Raw genomic sequence first — 19,698 nt, 5'->3', positions numbered from 1 at the left:
CCAAGGTCACAGAGCTAGGAAAGTGGAGAAGCTGGGAGGTGGCCTGGCTTAGCTGGGCTGCTATTCTGCTGCCTGGCATTTAGTATTAACAGCAGGGACTCTGGGGGCAAAACAGGCCTAGGTGTACATGCTGGCCCTGCCCTTGCTAAGGAACCCTAGGCCAGTCAGTCCATCTCCCCGAGTCTCTCTTTTTCCATCCGTAAAATGGGCATGCATTTGTTCCTGACTCACTGGATAACTTTAAAAGATGAAATGTGAAGACCTGGCCCCAAGCAAGCTTCAGTCCTGCGCACACTGATGGACCCTCTGCAGTGCCACCACCCTTTCCCTGGGCTGCGGGCAAGGAGGGGGACCTTTGGGGAGGGAGGCAGCCACAGTCCCGGCTCTGGGGTCCTAGACTGATGGACTCCTCCTGGATCTCAGGCCAGCCCACCCAACCTCGTCCCAGAAGGCCCTTCATGTCCCTCCTCCATGTGATCATCTGTCTCCAAGACGGTTCCAGCTTCGCGAGGGAACCTGGACCCCTCGAGCCCCAAAGGCAGCTCATCGCAAGGAGAAAAAGTAATTTTAGAGAAGCAGGGGGCTTCGGTTGTTTAATTGCTTCTCCTTCTGCACGCATTCACAACACTCAACTCACACACACACGCGCGCGTGCGTTGCCCGCTCCCCTTTCCCTGGTACATACACTGTAAGGGGGCAGCCACTACCAAAGTCAACCCTCCACCCCGAAAGGAACCAAAGTCCGCTCAGAAAACAAACTCCAACACGTAGTCCAAAAGAAAGTAACAAAACAAAACAAAAATCCCAAACTTTACTTGCATTTAGCCATTAATAAATAATTTACAGTATGTACACGCGGTGACACCCCACACAGGTCGCAGACACGGGACACAGTGAGGGGCCCCCACTTCCAAGCAGAACGTGATCAAACACAACCAAAATAAAGTGCTTCACTTTTTACTTCCAACATAGGGACCATCTAAAAACCAGCAGGGAGGGGCCGGGGCTGCGCCTCCCACCCACCTGCCCGCCTAGCCCACAGCTTGGCAGGGAGAGGGAACCTCTCGGAGGGGGAGGCAGGGACCAGTCCACAGCCTCCCGGGCCAGTGTATGAGAGGTCCCTGGGCAACAGCAGAGGGGCGGTCGGGGATGTGGTGGGCGGGCGGGGACAGTGGGGCCTGCGGGGCTTCTGGGAGGATCGCCCTCTGGGGCACGGCCGCACCTTTAGGAGTGGAGCCCAGCTCGGTGCTGGTGCCCGGGGTTGTCTGAAACAGCAGCAGAGGTGGGGCTGGTTCGGGGCTCCTCGGATGGGCAGCTTGGCTGACATGAGGTGGGAAAGTGTCCTGGCTGTGTGGCCACGGGGCTTCAGAGAAAGGCCTAGAAGGAGGAGATCCTGCCAGGGATGCTAAGGGCTGAGACACCTTCCAGGCCCTGCTCCTTTCCCCAGAATGCAGACCTGGGTGGACAGGGCAGGGAGCAGGGCTCTGGGGGGGCAGGTGAGGAGAAAGCAGAGGATCAGGGCAGGCCAGCTGGCCCCGTCCACCAAGTCTCCAGCCCGCACCCTGTGGCCTCAGCTCCCCTGCTCACCGCCTCTTGCCACCTGCTGGGGAGGAAGGAACAGAAATCAAGGGGGTAGTTCTCTGTTTAGACATTTAGAAGCAAAGACTTGACTTCCAAAGAACTGTGGGGACCGGGGGACAGGAGGACGGGCAGTGGGGGAAGGCGCCAGAGCAGGCATTGCCCAGAGCACGTGCCGACGACATGTGTCGTCCCCCACCTGCGGGGCCTGGTAACTGGGACCTGAACCCGTGCCCAGCCAGGGTGCACACAGTGGTCTCTCCTTGGCTCGCAGGGAGGCCACAGGCGGGAAGGCACCAGGAGGGCACAACTTTTTGGCCAAAGGGTTACATTAGTTTTCTAAAGATGCCAAGCAGCACCCCGGGGGTGTCCTAAAGCCCAAGAGGAAAGGATGCCCTGCCCAGGGGTCCAGCCTCGAGGCTGCCTCGGGCCCCCCGGCTTTGTGTGTGCAAGTGTGTATGAGTGTGTGTGCGTGGGGTGGGCGCAGGTGGCCCGGGATGCGCGTGCAGCAGTCAGCCGGGCCTGTTTCAGTGCATTGCAGGGGTGAGGGCAGGTCGACTCTGCCCACGCCCAGTGTCTCTGTTGGGGTGAGGGCTTAGGCCTGAGGGGCTCTGATTTGCACATTCACACGGCGGGGCGGGCGGAGAGGGGCAGCTCTCCCTCTGCACAGCTCTATGTCACAAACGTCACAGCACCAGTCACCACAACCTTGTCCCGGGCCCCGGGGGAGGGGAGGGGACGTCCCACGCCCCCAGCCCTTGCCAGCAGGCAGCCCAAGGCAGCTCGGAGGTACGCGGCCGCCGGGGCTCCTGACCCCTGCAGGGACCACGGGGCCACCGGGAGGCCACCGGCCCTCGTGCAGCCGCCGACCAGTTCGGGGACGCCTCGCTCTCGGTCCTAGGCGGCCTCCAGGAGCACAGGGAACAGGGACAGGAGTAGAAGGCTGCCGAGGAGGGGCCAGTGGGCCGGGGGCAGCCCTGCGGCAGCCGCCCGGCCCGGCGGCTCCCGAGTCCTCTCGTACAGGTGCAGCTTGTCCTTGTTGGAGTGGAGCATCTTGACGTCCTCCAGGGCGTAGTAGGCGGCCAGCGTGAAGTTCACGTCTCCTGTGGTGAGCAGGTCGAAGACGCAGGCCTGGTAGTAGAGGTCCTCCACGGGCAGCTTCTCCTTGCACTTGGCCACGGCCGTCTCGTACGGGAAGGTGTCGGGGGCTGAGGGGGCAGGGCTGGCGGCTGGTAGCCTGCGGGCGCCGGGGCCCTTGGCGCCGGCTCGGAAGGCCTGGAAGTCGATCTGCTGGTTGAGGGGGCAGCCCCTCAGGCAGAGGTAGAGGCCCTGGCTGTCCCGGTCTTCCACGGCGTTGACCACCTCCTCGGGCATGCGGACCGCGAAAGTCAGGTAGCCACCCACCTGGCGGACCACGATGGTGGTGCCGATGTACTTGGCCTGGATCTCCACGTGCTGGCCCGACACCTTCTCGGTGATCTTCAGGCTGTTGGCCCCGTGCTTGTCGCCGCCGTTCTTGGAGCCGTCGGCGAAGGCGGCAGGGAGCTCGTCCATCTCGGCCTGGTACACCTTCTGGTCCACGCACTCCTGGAAGTTCTTGAAGATGATGGTGAGCTGCGGGGCAAGGGGGCAAAGAGAGGGGGTGAGGCGGTGCCGGGAACTGTGGAGGGGACAAGGCCCAGCCCCATACTTACAATGCTCTGGACTGAGTGGAGGGATGGCAAGAGCCCCCAGGATGTCCCAGACCGCCCCTTCCCCACTGTGGTCACTGTTTAGTGCCACCTGCCCTATTATGCATTTAATATTTTTCTTTAAAACAATTTGCATTTTTGCTTAAAAATTTTTTTGACTTAAAAAGGGAACTTTATACTCCTCTCCTAAATAGAAAACCAGCTCATTCACTATATACAGAGAGGAACCATAAAAAGAAAAAGCATGGCTAATTAAACATGAAAGGTCGTTATCCACTGTAGTAGGCTGAACAATGGCCTCCAAGATATCAGGCGCTAATCCCTGGAACCTGTAAATGTTACCTTATATGACAAATGGGATCTTGCAGTTGGGATTAGGTTAAGGATACTGAGGTGGAGAAATTATTCCTGGTGGGCCCTAAATGTAATTACACGTGTCCTCATAAGATGTAGGCAGAGGTAGACCTGACGGCAGAAGAGAAGGCGGGGTTTCCACAGAGGCAGAGACCAGAGGGATGTGGCCACAAGTTGAAGGATGCTGGCCACAAGTCGAAGAAGCAACGAACAGACTCTCTCCTGAAGCCTCCAGAAGGACTGGTCCTGCTGACACCTTGATGCTAGCCCCTTAAGACTCATTTCAGACTTTTCCCCTTCAGAGGTATGAGAATAAATTTCTGTTTGTTTGAATCACTTAGTTTGTGGTACTTGTTACAGCAGCAATAGGAAACGAATATGGACCACAACCAAAGCACCATAAGCCACAAGCTGAACATAACAGCAGGTAGAAGAGACTGATGTTCCAAGAAAGAACGGGCAGGCAAAATCCATGCAGGCAGGCAGGCAGAGGTCAGCAGAGGCCACCGCAGCAGGGCTGCCCTGAGGGGTCTCCCAGCCAGGCCTTGGCAGTAGCAGGAGGAAGAGGGAGGGGAGGGATGTGCTGGTCAGCAAAAGGGAGACGGGGGCTCCAGGTTAACGGGCAGCCCTGGCCAGGGGAGCAGCGAGGCGCATTTCTGCTGGAGCCTGCAGCCGGGGTGAGGGGCTGCGCTGAGCTACTGGAGGAGCAGAGGGCTAAGCGGCTCCATCACTAACCGTCCTCCTGAGAACCACAGATACAGGCATACTCGCTGCATATATTACTTCTGGGCCTGTGCGGCGCTGCAGGGAAGGTGACATTACCTTGGATTTACAGACGAGGAAATTCGGGTTCAGAAAGTAAAGTGACTTGCCCAAGGTCACACAGCCAGCAAGAGGCAGAGCTGGGATTAGGCCCTTGGTTTCCAGCAAGAGGCAGAGCTGGGATTAGGCTCTTGGTTTCCAGTCCCTGGGCATTTTTGGTCAAAAAGTCACAGGGTGGGGGGCCTGGGAGAAGGACAAGAGACAAACAGTCCAGAGAGTGATGTGTTTCCCCTGTCACCCTGGGTGAGATGTCTGGCTGTTCTTTCCTCCGTAACCCTAACCAGGAAGATGGGGTGGAGACATGAGTGAAACTGGGAAACTCGCCTCCGCGCCGTTCCTCCTGGACTCTCAGCCTGAAGCCAGGGAGGGAGGCGGGGCGATGGGGGCAAGATGGTGCCCAGGCATCTTGGGAACCTCCCACTAAAAGCACCCCCCCCGCACCCGGCCCCAACCTCTTCACGGCCCCCAGCCACCATTCCCAGGCCCTCTCCCCTCATCCCCGCCACCAAGCCTGGAGAAGGGCCTCACCAGCTGGGGTCCACACCTCCTCATAACGTCTGTAGGCCGAAGGGGCTCTAGCAAAGGGCGGGGGGCTGCTGACGACATGTACGGTCGGCCGTGGCTGAATTCTCTGCCTGGGCACCCCGGGGGGACGTGGCAGTTGAGGGGCATGACGATGGCCTGGACAGCTCTCGGGGTTGAGGGCAATGCGGCAAAGCACTAGGGGAATTTCTGGCCGAACAGTGGGTGTATGTATGACAAAGGCGAGGCCCCAGACCTGCTAGAAACCAAAGAGGAAACCCAAAGCAGCTCTGATGGGGAAGGGAAGGAGGGGAGAGCTGCCGCAGGACCTCAGCTCAGGCAGGAGGGTCAGGGAGAGGCCGGCCAAGACAGGCGGGGGCGGGGTGGGGAGGTGCCGGTGGGGCACAGGCCAGGGAGTGTGTCTGTCTGCAGTTCCGGGGTGGCTGGGGACACAGCCAGGAGGGGGAAGCCGGCAGGGGGTGGCCTTGGCTGGGGGCTCCAGGAGCAGGTGCTGAGAGGCCTGAGGACTGGAGAGGGGCACCCTAGGGGCTGCAGAAAGTTCTAGAGCAAACCCACAAAGTCGCAGGAGCTGGGCTGGAGGTGTTGACGGCTCTGTTTCACGGCTGCTCTGCGTGTCCCCTCACGCCAGTGTAAAGCTCAGGGGTGACCAGGCAGGGAGTGTACGAGGGGCCCCCAGAGGGAACACAGAGAAGACCCCAGCCCTTCTCACCCCGTTCCTGAGAGATGTAAGGATGAGAGGAAGTCCAAGAGGGGCAGGCCACAGTATGACTTTTGGGAAATCCGGGGCACCTGGGCCTTCCTGGGTGCCTTCCTCCATCAGAAACATTAAAAACTACACTTGTGGCTGAGATTGGGATTGACATATACACGCTACTATATATACAACAGATGACTAATAAGGACCTACTGTGTAGCACATGGAACTCAATACTCTGTAATGACCTATATGGAAAAAGAATCTAAAAAAGAGTGGATATATGTATAACTGACTCACTTTGCTGTACACCTGAACCTAACACAACATTGTAAATCAACTATACACCAGCAAAAATTCTTTTAAAAAAAGCCGCTACATTTTGGGACTGCACTGGTGTAAAGACTAATATAGTCTAGGTTGGATCGTGTTGGTTTTTTCCTTCTGACTTTAAAAGGAAGGAAAGCCTTCTCGTGGGCCCTAGAAGTCTTGGGGCCAAGGCACCGCGCCTGTGGGGCCTGACGGGTGTGCAGGGGGCACTCTGTGCGGTCTTCATGGGACACGAGGAGGGGCTGGTGCTCTGAGGTCGAGAGCCGGAGGCCCTGCCAGAGGCCAGAGCGGGCTACAGCGGGCTACAGCGGGAGGCCCGCGTGCACAGCTCCCTGAGCCCGGGGCTCTGCTTCCCCGTCTCCTCCCTGGAGGTCACAGGCTGGTCCCGGGACGTGGCTCTTCTGCTTCGCTGTGGGATGTCCAAGGTGGCTGCAGCCCCTCCATCCTGCCCCTAGCCCCACGCATCGTCGAACCCCATGAAACTGCCGCTCCTCCACTGCCCAGACCTATAAAAGTGGCGACTTCACAGGGATCCACCTCCTGCTGCTTCCTCTCTCCATCCTAGGCTCCTGCCTTGATGAGGCCGCCTGCCTGCCTGCCTGCCTGCCTGCCTGCCTGCCTGCGGGGGGGCCGGGAGGTGGGCCAGCCGGGGTGGTCTGGGCAGTGGGTGGTCCTGCCATGGGGGGAGGGGCGTGCAAGGAGGGGCTCTGGTGTCCCTGCCTGGTGTGCAGGGCCACACAGACACACAGACACTGGGGGCGGGGGAGTAGGGGGGTGGCTTTCCCAGTGCCATCAGCCTCCCTGGAACAGGAAAGGCTGGTTTCGCTCTAACCGCCATCTCTTGCGGAGACAGTCTCCTGGAAGGCTGACAGGCTGCTTGACTCTTCTTGGCACCGGTGCCAGGGCCTCAACCACAAGGAACAGCATGAAGGGGGCCTGTCGAGAGCCGGGCGGCTCACTGCCCACACGGCCGCAGGCGTGGCTGCCACTCCTGCCTCTGCCGCCCCCCTTCCCCCAGGGGCTCGCGCCCTCTCCACCGCTGGGCACAGGGCGGAGCCCGAGTGTCATCAGAACTACTCATGGAGCGCAAACTGTGTGCCAGGCCTGGGGCTGGGGGCTGTGTCCACGTGAGGGGAGGAAACAGCCCAAGACCCCTGTCCTCACGGTGCTCACACCGCGGGGGTGGAAGGTGATGTCACAGACTAGGCGGATGAAGGGTGCCGTGTGATGGTATGCAAGTGCAACGGGGAACCTGCAAGGGGGCCGCCGTTGGGGGAGGCGCCGAGACCCGAGCTCCTCTCCTCCCTGAGGCTCAACACGGGGTGCCACCAGCGCAGCCAGAAAGAGGAAGACAGAGCAGGGGGCGGGCATGGGAGGCAGTGCCACGGGAACAGGAAGTTGAAATGTCAGCTTGGGCTGGAAAACACTAGATCTCGACCCTCCACAAGAACAGAGGGCTAGGCAGGGTTGGATAATGAGAGTGCTGTGCTCCTGGACAAGGCACCACGGCTGAGGGGAGTGGGAAATCACAAAAGCCCAGGTCCCACTGCCTCGGGGATAAAAGCCCACACTCTGCCTGGCTCTGCTGCTGCCCGCTCCCGTCCTGTGCTTCGGGGGCAAGCTCAGGGCAAGGGCAGGCAGGAGGCCTTCCCCAGCGCTCTGTGTAGAGCCAATCCCCCGCCCCAAGACCCTCAGCATCCTGCTGCCCCAGCACCCGTCACCAGCATCCCGTGGCTGATCTCTGTGCTGCACTATTAGCCTGGGAGCTGCTGAGACGTAGGCGTCGCCGAGCACAGAGGCTGGCACAGAAGAGCTGTTTGGTCAGTGTTTTCTGAATCAGCGAAGGAGCAAACACACCTGAGTAATGGAGGCCCAAGAGAACAGGCCGAGGCAGGCCGAAGGCACTGGGGAACCAGCCACCGATGTCTCTCACCCGGGTACCATGAGACCCCAGTCGGCCCTGAGGCCTGAGACTGGCTAGGCCACAGACACGGAGTCTGTCACTGCCCGGCCTCCAGCAGAGCCTTGTGCTGCCTCCTGGCTGATGGGGAGATAAGAGAGGGCTGCTGAAGCTCTTCACCTGCTGGGAAGATCAAGGTGGCCCTAGGTCACCGCAGAAATGGGCTGGCTTGATCAAGGGGCTCTGCTGCAGAGCCCCAGACCCTTCTGGAAGCTTCACGCTGGGACAGGAAGGGAGGCGCTCCCATGCCTGCTTGGGCAGTTCTGCTGGCCACAGCACCCAGCAGTGAGCCTGAAACACAGTGAGCATTTGAAAAATGTGGGCTAAGTGAATGGATGGAATACAAGAACAAATGAATGAATGAATAAATGAATGCATAAGCCATTTGGTTTGTGGACGGCCTCGCTGAGCTCAGGGTCCCACTGTGTGCCAATAGAGAGCTGAGGGTGGTATCCAGGGGTTCTAAGCCCAGGCACCTCACCCCGGCCTGCAGGACCCACTAGTACGTGACCCAAAAGCTCCTTCTCTAGCTTTCACCCCCAGTCAAAGGGGCCAGCAAGCCCCCCTTGCTGGTCACTAACCACAATTCCTCCCAGGCCTGTTATCACATCTGATGCTTACACCACCCTGGTCAGGAGGGGTAGGCCTCCTGAGGTCCACAGCCCTCTCACACCCTCAGACCTCCTGTGCGCCCCCTGCCAGCTTGGGACAGGGAGGCGGGGTCCCCTTCCACAGTGTGTTTGCTGCTGGATTTAGAAGCCGCAGCCTCAGGCTCCAGGCATTCATTTATCTTGGCTCTAGGGAGGGAGGCGGGTAGGTGAAGGGGCTGCAGAGAAGGCGGCCGGCACCTTGATTCAGGCCCCCCTTAGTCTGTGGAGGGCTGAGAGGGGGTAGGGGGAGGAGGGAGCCCTGGCCGCAATTTGCTGCCCACTAGGCTTCATGGCCTGGTGCCCAAGGCCTGTAAGAGCATCCATGGGGCTAAGGCCTGCTTGTTTCCTACCCAGCAGCTGGTCCCAGGAAGAGACCCCTGCGGGCATGCAAGGGCCACCGGAGCAGAGGGAGGTGGCAGGAATTTTCCTGGCTGCCAGGTCACCTCAGTGCCCTCCCCTGGGGCATGGAGGGACGAGAAGGAACAGAAACGCCCTTGTGGGCCAGCCTGGCACTGCCCCACACACTGCCTTGCAACGTGCTCTTCCTGGGAAAACAGACCTGCTGCCAAACCGGAAACCCCAGGGGCTCTGGTGGCCCAGGCCCCGGCGAGGTAGAGGTGCCCCCGCGGCCTGGACTCTGGCATCCACCAGCCTCCTGGACCGGAGACCACGTTCTCCGGCTGAGTCTGAATGTGGGCTCACGGGAGACCCTCCTGGAGAAACGGGAGGGAGAATCTGGAGTGGACAGGAACGTCCCATTGCCTGGGCCACGGGCCACATCATGGCTGCCTCTGGCTGTGGCTCTGTGAGCGGGACTTGAGTCCTGCCACCCAGACACTGAAGCCTCCTTGGGTCAGAAGATGAGTGGCTCTCGGTGGCCTCCGGGGCTCCAGATGGGAACCTCCTTTCCTGGCAGTGAGAACACGCTGGGCTCTGGAGTCCCCTGGCTCCGGTGAAATCCCAGCTTGGTTCCCAGCCGAATACACTTCGGGTGGGGAGGCCACTTTCCCTCTTAGAGCCTCAGGTTCTGGATGCGTTAAATGGAGCTGCTCTGGACAGACGGGCTGCATGGGTGGCCCTGGAGGTGCTCGGTGGGCTGGTGCCCTGTCCTCACTTGTCCCATCTTCCCTGTGCCCAGACACCACGGCCCTCTCTGCTCTGAGGCTGCAGCCTTACTGTGCTGCTGTGGGACAGAGACAAAGGGCAGGATGGTACCCTGCAGCCCCGACTGGCCCCACAGCATCCAGCAGCCGTGGCCTTCAAGCAGCGTCCTCAATGCCCTCCAAGCCCCAGAATCACTGGGGGCTTTAAAAAAAGAACACATCTGACCCCCACCCAGAGATGTGGTGTCAGAGCAGCCTGGGGGGCCCAGAACCACTATCTTCTAAAATCCGCTCGGTTCGTAAATGTGCAGCCACAAGGAGAACCCCTGGGCAGGACCGTCACCTCCAGGAGGCTGTTGGCTCCGCTTGTCTGGGGCGGGGTTTGACTCCCACTGGACAGTAAGCTCCGTGATGGTAACGACAGAAACAAACCTGCATAGCGGCTCCTCTTTATTGGGATTTGACACTGGAGTTCTACGAAAATATAGTTTGGGGCAAGAGAAGACTATCCCAGAAGTTTGAAACTGAATGCTCTGGGAGTGTTTTTAAACTTTCTGGACTATTAACTCTAGTAAGCAATCCATCTTACTTACAGCTAGACCCAACGTGCACGCACACGAACAAACGCACACAACAGAAACTGAGTTTCCTAAACGTTTACTCTTGCACTTGGAAAGCATTCACAAACTGCCTTAATATAGGCTAGGTTTGGCTATCCTGTTCTACCCTGCGCCCCCCAACCCAGACCCACCCCCAAACTATGCCTGTGTGCTAGCTTCTGACGCCTGAATGCTGATTTCAAAGACCCCTAGTGGACGGTGTACAGCAGCAGTTTGAGGAATACCGCACTCTGGGCAAAGGGCAGAAGTGGCTCCAGGGTGGTTCACCTGATGGCCAAGAATGTCCAGAACATTCCTTCCTAAATAATTTGCTCAGTTACCGACAAGAGGAACATGGCGGGTCAGGGGGTGTCTGGGTCGGGGGTTGGAAAGTCTGGGCCCTCCTGACGGCAGGACCTGGTGCCGTGACCCGCCTCACCACCCCCAGCCCCCCTCCCCCGTACCTTGCTGGTGGCGGTGGCGGCTGAGCCGGGCAGCACCGGTGTGTTGGTGACCTGCACGTTTAGGTAATTATTGTCGATGAGCGGCCAGGCGCCCTGCACCTTGCAGGTCTGGAAACGGTCTGTGAAAGTCCGGAGGTGCGGGTCCCCGAAGAGGCCGCAGTGCGTGTAGTTGGGGGCGGCCGCGCGATTGTGGAAGCTCTTCTCGTAGTGGCAGATCTCGGGGCTGTCCGAGCGCTCCTGGCTGTCTCCCGGCGGCGGCGGCAGCGTGCGCAGGTGCGGCTGCGACGTGGGGCCATCCTTGGAGCAGTTGTGCTGGCTCATGAGGTCCTCGATGCCATGGACGGCAGAGTGGTAGGCCAGGTCGCCCCGGCAAGTGCGGGCCGTGCGCCGCGTGCACAGGGCGTAGGTGCGCAGCGCCGCGCAGAACTCGGGGGCGTCGTCCGGGGCCGGCGCGTGGCTGCCCGTCGTGGCACTCCAGAACTCAGAGTTGCACTTGAGGATCTTGCACGAGGAGGTGGCTGCGGATACAGGAAGGGAGGCGCTGTCACGTTGGGAGTAGTGAGCCCAGGCCTCCTCCACCCCCGTGGGCCAGGGCTGCGGGGCACGTGCAAGGGACAAAGAACGCCTCATCTCAGACATTGCAAGAGTTCCTGCAGGCACGGAATCTGCCTTTCCCACTTTCCCGATTCTTCTGTGCAGCCGTAATGACCCTGAGTGGCTAGGCCTGCGGACCTGCAGGCTGAAAGGCCTGGCGGAGGACTACTGGAGCCCCCCCACCAGCCCCCCGCCGCAAGCTCTCCGCCCACCCTTGGGCCTTTGGCGTCTGTTGACACTTTCACAACTACCGCCAAGAATTTTGGCACAGCAACAGAAATCTGGCAGGGAATTAAGCCCCACTATTATGTGTTCTGATCTCTGCCACTGTGTGACTTTGTACAAATCACTTTAACTTCTCTGTGCCTCATTTTACCTATCTAGAAAATGGGGTAGTATAGTATCTACCCTATGAGGTTGCTGAAAGTGTTAAAGGACTTATCCCGGCACCGGGCACAGAGCAGAAGCTCAATGAATGTTGGCTAGTGTGATTATTAGCCCTGGTCACAGAGGGCCTGGTTCTGTCAGTTTGTCTGCAGATGAAGGGCAGCTTCCCTCTTGGTCTCCGTAGCTCCATCCCCCATTATCCTGCTCAGGAGAGCAAGCTGGGAGGAAACTGAGTGGTAACCTTGGATCTGCTCTAATTCATGTTTTTTTTTTTTTTTTTTTTTAAGGTCACTTACAAGCGTTGAGACCTTAGTGATAATTAGCTACAGATAATTATCATGCCTGAGAACTGTGACTTCAGCACACCTGCATCTTGTACCTAGACACATGGAACCTGCCCTTTCCTGGCCTCCTGGATTCCTCTGCACAGCCCATAGTGACCAGAAGTGGCAGCAGGAGGGACGTTTCTACACAGGCTTCCAGGTGCAAAGGGGCCAGCAGACCAGCTGCGAGGTCCAGCCTTTGGTGTCTCAGCCCAATCAACAGAGGGGAAGGAGGTGCTTGCTCCAGCCACTCCTGGCTGGGCCACTAATCTGGCTCTTAACCTTGGAAAAGTCAGTTTACTTCTCTGTTACTGGTTTTTTACCTATAAAATCAAGTTGTGCCTAAAAGCAGGGACAGAAGTATATGAGGGCAGGCTAGCAAAAGAACCATCCAGGCGGCTGCCCTGTGTGGCCCTGGTCTGTGCTGCCAGGCCCCGTACCTGGACGCCTGGGCCACCTAGCTCATGGAGCTCTCCCACCTCTGCAGGTGCGGGTGCCGTTCTCCTGGAGCTGATGTGACTTGCCCCAAGTTACACATCTGGTAAACACGGTGCTCGTCCTAAAATTCAGGCTTTTCCCCTAACTTGACCTGTATTTGTCACACCTCTGGTACAACAAGGTCATTTCAGGAGGTATCTGGGTGAGCATTTTTCTTTTCACTTGAGAAGTCACATATTTAAATATGTATTAGGAAAAATAAAACAGATTTGATAGAAGAGCTACAGATTTCCCATTTTAAGTTGAAGAAGCATGCTGACCTAAAGCAGATCCGGTAAATGATAGGTGGTGACCGCTGTAAAGAGGGGCCCGTCCGGGGAGACCCCCTGTGTGGTCGCCCTCCCACAGAGCCATGTTCCTGGCCCAGGTCTCCTTTGAAAGGCGGCTAGAAGATTCTCTGGCCCTGCCACCTTCATGATTTCCCAACCTGTAGAAGATGCCCAAGGGCCCAACCTCCCTGTGGGCTGCAAATGCTACTGTGGCCTGAGTGGGAGACGGTACAGGGGGCCTCGAGGTGGGGGTGTGTGTGTGGAAAGGATGCCGTGGAGAACAAGCAGTGTGGAGGAACACAGGTCAGGGGAACTGGCCGCTGCAGCTGCCAACCCTCCACCTCTGGTCTGCGGCCTCCCCGTAATGCCCACTCCAGTAGCCTCGGTGATTACAGGTGAGCTGACCTGCCATTCTGCTTTCTCAGAATTCTGGAGATAGGCATCTCAGAGGAAACCACCCCAAATGGACTCAGGCCTCGTGCTGAGTGGCAGCTACCTTGGCTCTGCCCACTGTCCACTGGCCCACCAGCCCTGGGTCCCCCTCTAGACCTCATCATGCCCTAAGAACAGAAAAGACAGTGCCCGTCCCTTTACAGCCAGACGACTGCAGCACATGCAGGGCTGTGCTGGCCTCAGCTCTCCACCAGAGCCAAGCTGGGGCGGCAGAGACTGAAGTCCCAGCTAACTGACTCTGTTCCAGGCTCAGTGGCCTGGGCCCTGCAGGCCTCACCTCATTCGGGGCCCCGGGCAGCCTCATGGGTGGGCGCTACAGCATCCCCGCCTCCCAGACAGCAGAGCCAGGCTCAGCGAGGCTGACTTTCTTGCCTGAGGTTCCACTGTGAGGAGGAAGCAGGATGTGAATCCAGCCCCTCAGACCTGAGAGCCCAGGCCCTTGGCAGTGCCAAGACATCGGACAACCTTGGCGCATTCATGATTCCCTCCACCGGCAGCTGGGTGGTTCAAGGGCACACTCCGCCACGGGTGGGCTTCCGCCTCTCCGAGGACCCTTCCTGCGACGCTGAGAGACCGCCACCCGCCAGGAGGCCCATGGTCCACACGCTCCGCGGCGTTGCCTCCACAGACTAGTTTCCAGGGCCTGTTTCCAGGGTGCAGCCGGGGGTGGGCAGGGGCTCGAAGGCTGGGGTCGGGATGCTGCCCAGGGCAGGGCCAGCCTGCACACAGAGACAGCGTGGGACGCGTTGGGGGCGTCCCACTCCCGACCCCTGTCACGCGTGGCTCTATTCCCCCCAAACGGGCGACGGGGGGTCTGCTGTCTGCACAGCCTTGACACCTGGGCTCAGAGCAGTGTCTCAGCTACAGAGCTCTCTGGTGTGTCTGGAATCCATGACCGAAATCCCACTCCGGTGCCCCAGAGGGAGTCCCTGAAGTGCTTTGGGGTCATCGAGTGGATCTGTTCAGAGCAGTGCTCCTTGAACGTGCCCACCAACCACCGGGCTCTGCCTCCGCCGGGCCCAGTGGGCCTGAGGTCTGCATCGCTGTCAAGTGCTCTGGGGGTCATTTTCTCTTCAACAGCCAGTCACAGAGGGGCCAAGTTGCCAGCCCTCCCCGCCCCGCAGGTCTGGAATGTGTGAACGGGGCATCTTCTTGGGGGCGGGGGGCGGGGGGCTGCAGGCAGAGGGGGCAGTGAGGAGACCGGCCTCCCGAGAAGCAAACCCAGCAGGGACCCAGCTGCCAACACTGAGCGGACCGGGGCACTCAGGCTGTCAGCGCTCGGAGGGAAGGCCTTTCATCTCTGCGTTCACCGTGGCTCCGCCCCTTGCTCCCCTCCGCCTCCTGAGCTACAGGTAGCAACCGGCCACCCCCAGAGGGCGCAGGGCAGCTCCGCCCACCACCGGCAGGCGGCGACAGGGGTTGCTCTCCCGCTGCCCTTGCACCCAGGGCCTCCCTCCGGCCTCCATCCCGGCGGGGCGGGGGCGGTAGAGGGGCTGAGCTTTAAGTCCTGCCAATCCCATTTCTCAACCCTCTGGAGAACATTCTCGATGCGATCGCCCAGGGCTGGGCCAAAAGTGGGGAAGTCTGAAGGCGACGCTGGTCGCGTGGGATGGCGGGCAAAGTGTGCGCCGGAGGGAGGGTGTCTGGTCCAAAGTCCCACTCTGTCCCCTACGAGTAGTTGTGGGAATTGGACTTGACCTCAGTTTCCTTATCTGTGAAGTGGAGGTAACACCCACCTCAGAGGCAGCGGAGGACTGAGGAGATGTACTTGGCATGCCTGGGACCCAGTGGGCACTCAACAAATAAGGTCCCCAACAAAGGTCTCAGAGGGGGACAGATACAACCCCCCTGTGAGGTCAGAGGTTAAAAGTCACCAGGCAGGGGATGAAAGGGCATTGGATGGGAGCCGGCCCCCTCCCTCTGCCTCTTCCCTAATGAATCCCAGGGACTGCGCTCAGCCCTCCACCCTCCTCCTCAGGTTAGGGCCCTGGCTGGCGCTCGATCTGCCCTTCTGCCCTGACTCAGATCAGCTGGGTCTGGGCAGCTCTTCCTGCCCACTGCCCACTCACACCCAAAGGCCCAGCCCCACAGCGCACCTGGATCAGTCCAGGACCATGATGCCTGGGGCCACATTTCCCCGATGTCCTGGGTTTCCCCAGCTGTCCCGAATCCTCGGGCCTTGCACATCTTCCTAAGGGTCTAAGATGAACCCCAAGCGCTCTCATCATAAGGGAGAAGCTACAGATCAGGGTGGGGGAATGGTGTATAAGAGGCCACTAAGAGTAACGAGAGCTGGGACCAGAACTGGGCGAGATCCCCTCTGCCCTCTCTCCAGGTGGTAACGCAGCTCTCCCAGGCCCGTCTGCCATCATTTCCTGTGGGCCTCAGGGAAGGGTGCTGGGGATGCCAGGGCTGAACAGTCCCCACGGGTGGTGAGCCGAGGGGCCCTGACCCCCATGGAGTCATCCTGCCGCCCTGTGTTCCACTCCAGTAAATCATAGGCTGAAGGCTCCCCAACCCAGGTCAGGGACCTGAATGTAACCTGGCCCAGCATCAAAAGGAAAAGCTCTGGACTGTGGCGTCACCTGCCAAAGAGACCCCAGAGGGGCTGATTTTTATGTGCCGTATCTTAAAAAAAAGACCTGAATTCCAGGCAGTAAACCTTGGGCTTTTCTGATGTGAGTGTTCAAGGAAGGAAGGAAGGAGAGGAAAGTCTGAGAGTCTGAAACATCTTACTGCAACTCGTGTGAGTGGGAAGAGGAAGCGAGCTTTTCTGAGCGCGGCTTCCTTGGTGCTTTCAGTGTGACAGAAGGTGGCCGGTTGCCCTCTTCCTGCCTGGCTCCTGCAGACGGCCACCTCGCCACGGTGCCACGGCAGCCCATGTGCGCACAGCCAGGTGATTAAAGTTCTCCTGAGCTCCTATGTCCATCTCAGACGCTGTGTCCTCAGGCAGGGGGGCCTCTCAAGGGGCCCCTTCTGACCCTTGGTAACTGGAGCTCCACCTCAGACACCCAGGAAAATGCAAAGACCCTTGCACAGACTTTATGCTCCTCGGAAGTCTATTATGCATATTTTGATTTGACTCAAGCCTCTTGAGACGTAGAACTTTTGGGATTAGCTACTAGGGAACAAACAGAGGAGAATCCAGAGGCTGCAAAGACAGTGGCCAGCCAGACTCACCACCAGGAAACCTGATTCCCTCCAGCGCCCCATGATGCCGGACACTTGGCTCAAAAGGTGGGGTGCAGGCTGGGACCCTGGGCAACCACCGGACCCACTCGCTCTCAACTTGTGCAGTTAGGGCCAGGGCTCCCACTTCTCTGTGCAATTGACTTTGTTAAGATCACTTTATCTAATGCTCACTTGGCGACCAAACTCCATGTTGGCTTCCCAAGGCGCACCATGGAATTTTAGAACCTGGGGCCTGAGGGATGCCACAGGTCACCAGTTTGTACCTCCAGCCAGCCCCATGGCAGGAAATCTGCCTGCAGCATCCCTGCCCGGTGGGTGTCCGGCTTCCACTGCCTTTGGAACTCTGCTGGGCAGGGCTGGCCCCTCCTGCTCTGGACAGCTCCAGCTGTGGACCCACATCTGCCCCCCAGAGAGATCCGTGGGGCTTTGGCCCTTCTCTAGAGCCACATAGAAAAGGCTCAAATGTAACCCTGCAAATACTGGGGATGGCCCCTTGGCTTCCCTGTGTCACCTTCTTTGGTCTCACCCTCTGGCCACTCCTCTCTGTGGGCCTCACTGAACTGTCAACCATCGACTCCCCAGCTTGGGTGCCACCTCCTGCCTGCAAATCCCCTGAGAATCCTCTGACTCCCACACTCTACGCTCAAAGCATCTGTGCTCCGGCACCCCACATTTGTAACCTTTCACTTCTGCAGGAGGTGGGCTCCAGACTGCCTTCCTCATGGTCTGAGATGAAGCAGAGAGAAATCACAGCCACACACGGCTTGCCTGACTTAATTCTCTTCCTTTAAATAGCAACCCAGCTCCTCTTGGAGCAGAAAGACGGGGCAGGGGGTGGGCGGAGGCAGCCAGGAGCTGGAAGCTGCAGCTGTACCAACCCAGGCAGGATGAAAATATTTATGCACCAGCGCAGCATTAGCTGCTTTCAGAGACCTCCTTTGAACTGTTAATCAAGCCCAATCTTTCAGAATAATAGCCCGATTATTACCGCCTTGTTTGCATAACAAAGAAGCCCAATAAAACTTATTTTGCTGAGCGCCACGGGGTGTGAAGGCTCGGCCCTGAGAAAGGAGTCTTAGGAATGCAGGAGCCGCTCCTCAGCCTGAACCCAGGAATAAAGACAATGCAATTTGCCACCAAGAAAGGCCCAATAGACCAATAAATTACCCTCGTGCAAAGGGATTAGATCAGGTTTCAGTTGCCGTGTAGGAGGGGTGGGGTGAGCCGGGAAAGAGAAAAACCTGCCTCTTAAAGGAGTATAAGGCTCGTTTGAAGGCAAACCCCACAGTCACGTGGGTTTTGCCCGACTCTGTGGTTTGCAGGGTAACTGCCTGGATTCATGGACTTGCTGAAGGTTCTGGACCCCACTAGGTGCCAAGCACGGTGCTTCCTGCCATTCCTGGAACAAGCCCCAGTTGGTTTCTGTGCTCAGGTGGAGTCAGCTACGCAGACCACCGGGATGCAGGGAAGAAAACACGGTTCATTTGAACACAGACTTAAGGATGGAGGCGTAGAGGGTTATCAGGGAAGCAGCCTTTCCATCAGGTCCTGAAGGGCAGTGGGATTTGACAGGTGATGCAGGGCAGAGGTCCAGAAGCCCAAGTGGCTCCAGAACAGCTGGGACTGGCTGGAGGCGAAATGCCGGATGGTTGAGAGTGTGGCCGGGAGTTTGGGGCCAGACACGAAAGCCCCGAGTGAAAGCCGGCGATGAAGCAAATGTCTTTCAGCTTCAAACTGCTTTTCTCTGCTCTGTGTGGGGCTGGGATGCAGCAAACCCCATTTCCCTGTTCACCCAGCTCCCTGTTAGATTCTACCACCAGGGAGCCCTAGACGAGGCCCAGCCAGGTTAAGCTTAGCACCACCACCCAGCCCTGGCCCTTCTTCCCCTCCTGCCGCTGGTGGTGCTGCTGTGAAGCGGCCAGACCAGCCAGGCAGCGGCCCTTCTCAGAGCCCTGGGCCCCCAAGGTCCTCTTCCCTTTGTCCCTCCAGCCCCAGAAGTGGAAGTCGCTTCCTGCAACTGTGTGTGTGTCTCCATGGTCCCTTGTGGCCTTTTCCGTCTTCCCATGCCCATCTAGACACAATTCCCTATATTAGGTTCCCTCTGTGGCAATACCCATGTGGCTTCTGTTTTCCTGACTGGACCCCGATACGCCAGCCTAAGGATTTCAGACCAGATCCCGCTGACCGTGGGGAGCCCGCTGGATAATTTTCAGCCAGTACATGGCATGATGAGAACACTATTTTAGGAAGTGGCATAACATTAAGAGGCAATGGCTTTAATTAGGATAGAAGCAGGCAGAGCAGAGGGAGAGCAGCTTCAAAGAGAATTCACTGCACAGCCTCTGTGGAAGGAGCAGCACAGAGGCCGCCCCCCCCCCACCAGGTCACCTGTCCTCACTGCCCACCTGTCCCAGGCAGCGCCAATGCTGGGGCTCGCCTCTTAGCAACGAGTTGGGATGTGGGTCCCAAAAGAGGTGGGAAACGTGCTTGCGCCCAGTGGGAGACCCAGGCTGGGCACCGGCAGCAGAAACAGCGGACCACTCTCCACCCTCTCCTGTCCCTTAGCACCGAAGCTGGGAGGGGACAGTGGATGGATCTAGCGCCAGAATTTGGCAAGCTCTTGCCCGGGCAGTGTTCTGGAGTCTCTTTGCTTGAGAGGTGCCTGTGGCTGCTGGGTTTGTGTCGCTCCATCCAGGTGTCTGGCGTCACATACCGAGAGGAACACACCCAGGTGAGGGACTGGAGTTTTCACCAGGTGCAGCAGACCCTACCTGACTTAACCCACAAGCAGCCAGAATCGATCAGCTTTCCTCAAAGGCATTCCTCCCAGTTCAGCCTAAGAATGTTCCAAGGAACCGACCTAGCCCGTTACTCCAAAGTGTCTCTCACCCCTTGAGAGCGCTGGGAGTTTTCTCAGGGCCTTCCTCCAGGGACCTGCCTACCCAAGAAGAAAGCCCGGGGCAGGAGGAAGCTTCTCAGAGAATCTGCATTGGCTTAGGGAGTGGAGGAGGGGAGGTGGGGGAGCAGTGGTTAACTCACTGCTAAGTGTGGGCAGAGGTGGCCGAGTGCCACTCACCAAGCTGAGGCAGGAGGCGCTGCCCCCTCGTCACACCCAGCCAGGCTGCTCTGTCCCAGCCTCCACACGTGCCAAGTCGCTGCAAGAAACCACGCCGAGTGCCAAGGGAAAGGGCACA

At 58.7% G+C, this 19,698-nt stretch overlaps 1 protein-coding gene across 3 annotated transcripts in view; it reads right to left on the bottom strand.

Moving 5' to 3' along the window:
• Window positions 1–778: 778 nt before the first annotated feature.
• RGMA (repulsive guidance molecule BMP co-receptor a) overlaps window positions 779–19,698 on the bottom strand; it is a 44,845-nt gene continuing 25,925 nt past the window's right edge. For all 3 annotated transcript variants that reach the window (XM_082449099.1, XM_082449100.1, XM_082449098.1), the window contains 2 exons: window positions 10,789–11,306; window positions 779–3,192 (listed from right to left, as the gene is read on the bottom strand). In XM_082449099.1, the coding sequence (XP_082305225.1) occupies window positions 2,476–3,192; window positions 10,789–11,306 (1,235 nt within the window). In that variant the 3' untranslated portion in view covers window positions 779–2,475. The remainder of the gene's footprint in view (window positions 3,193–10,788; window positions 11,307–19,698) is intronic.

Source organism: Balaenoptera physalus, assembly GCF_965194825.1.
Source record: "Balaenoptera physalus genome assembly, chromosome: 2".
Lineage (NCBI taxonomy): Eukaryota > Metazoa > Chordata > Mammalia > Artiodactyla > Balaenopteridae > Balaenoptera > Balaenoptera physalus.
Note: the sequence above shows the minus strand (reverse complement) of the source record. Positions and strands in the feature narration are given on the sequence as shown.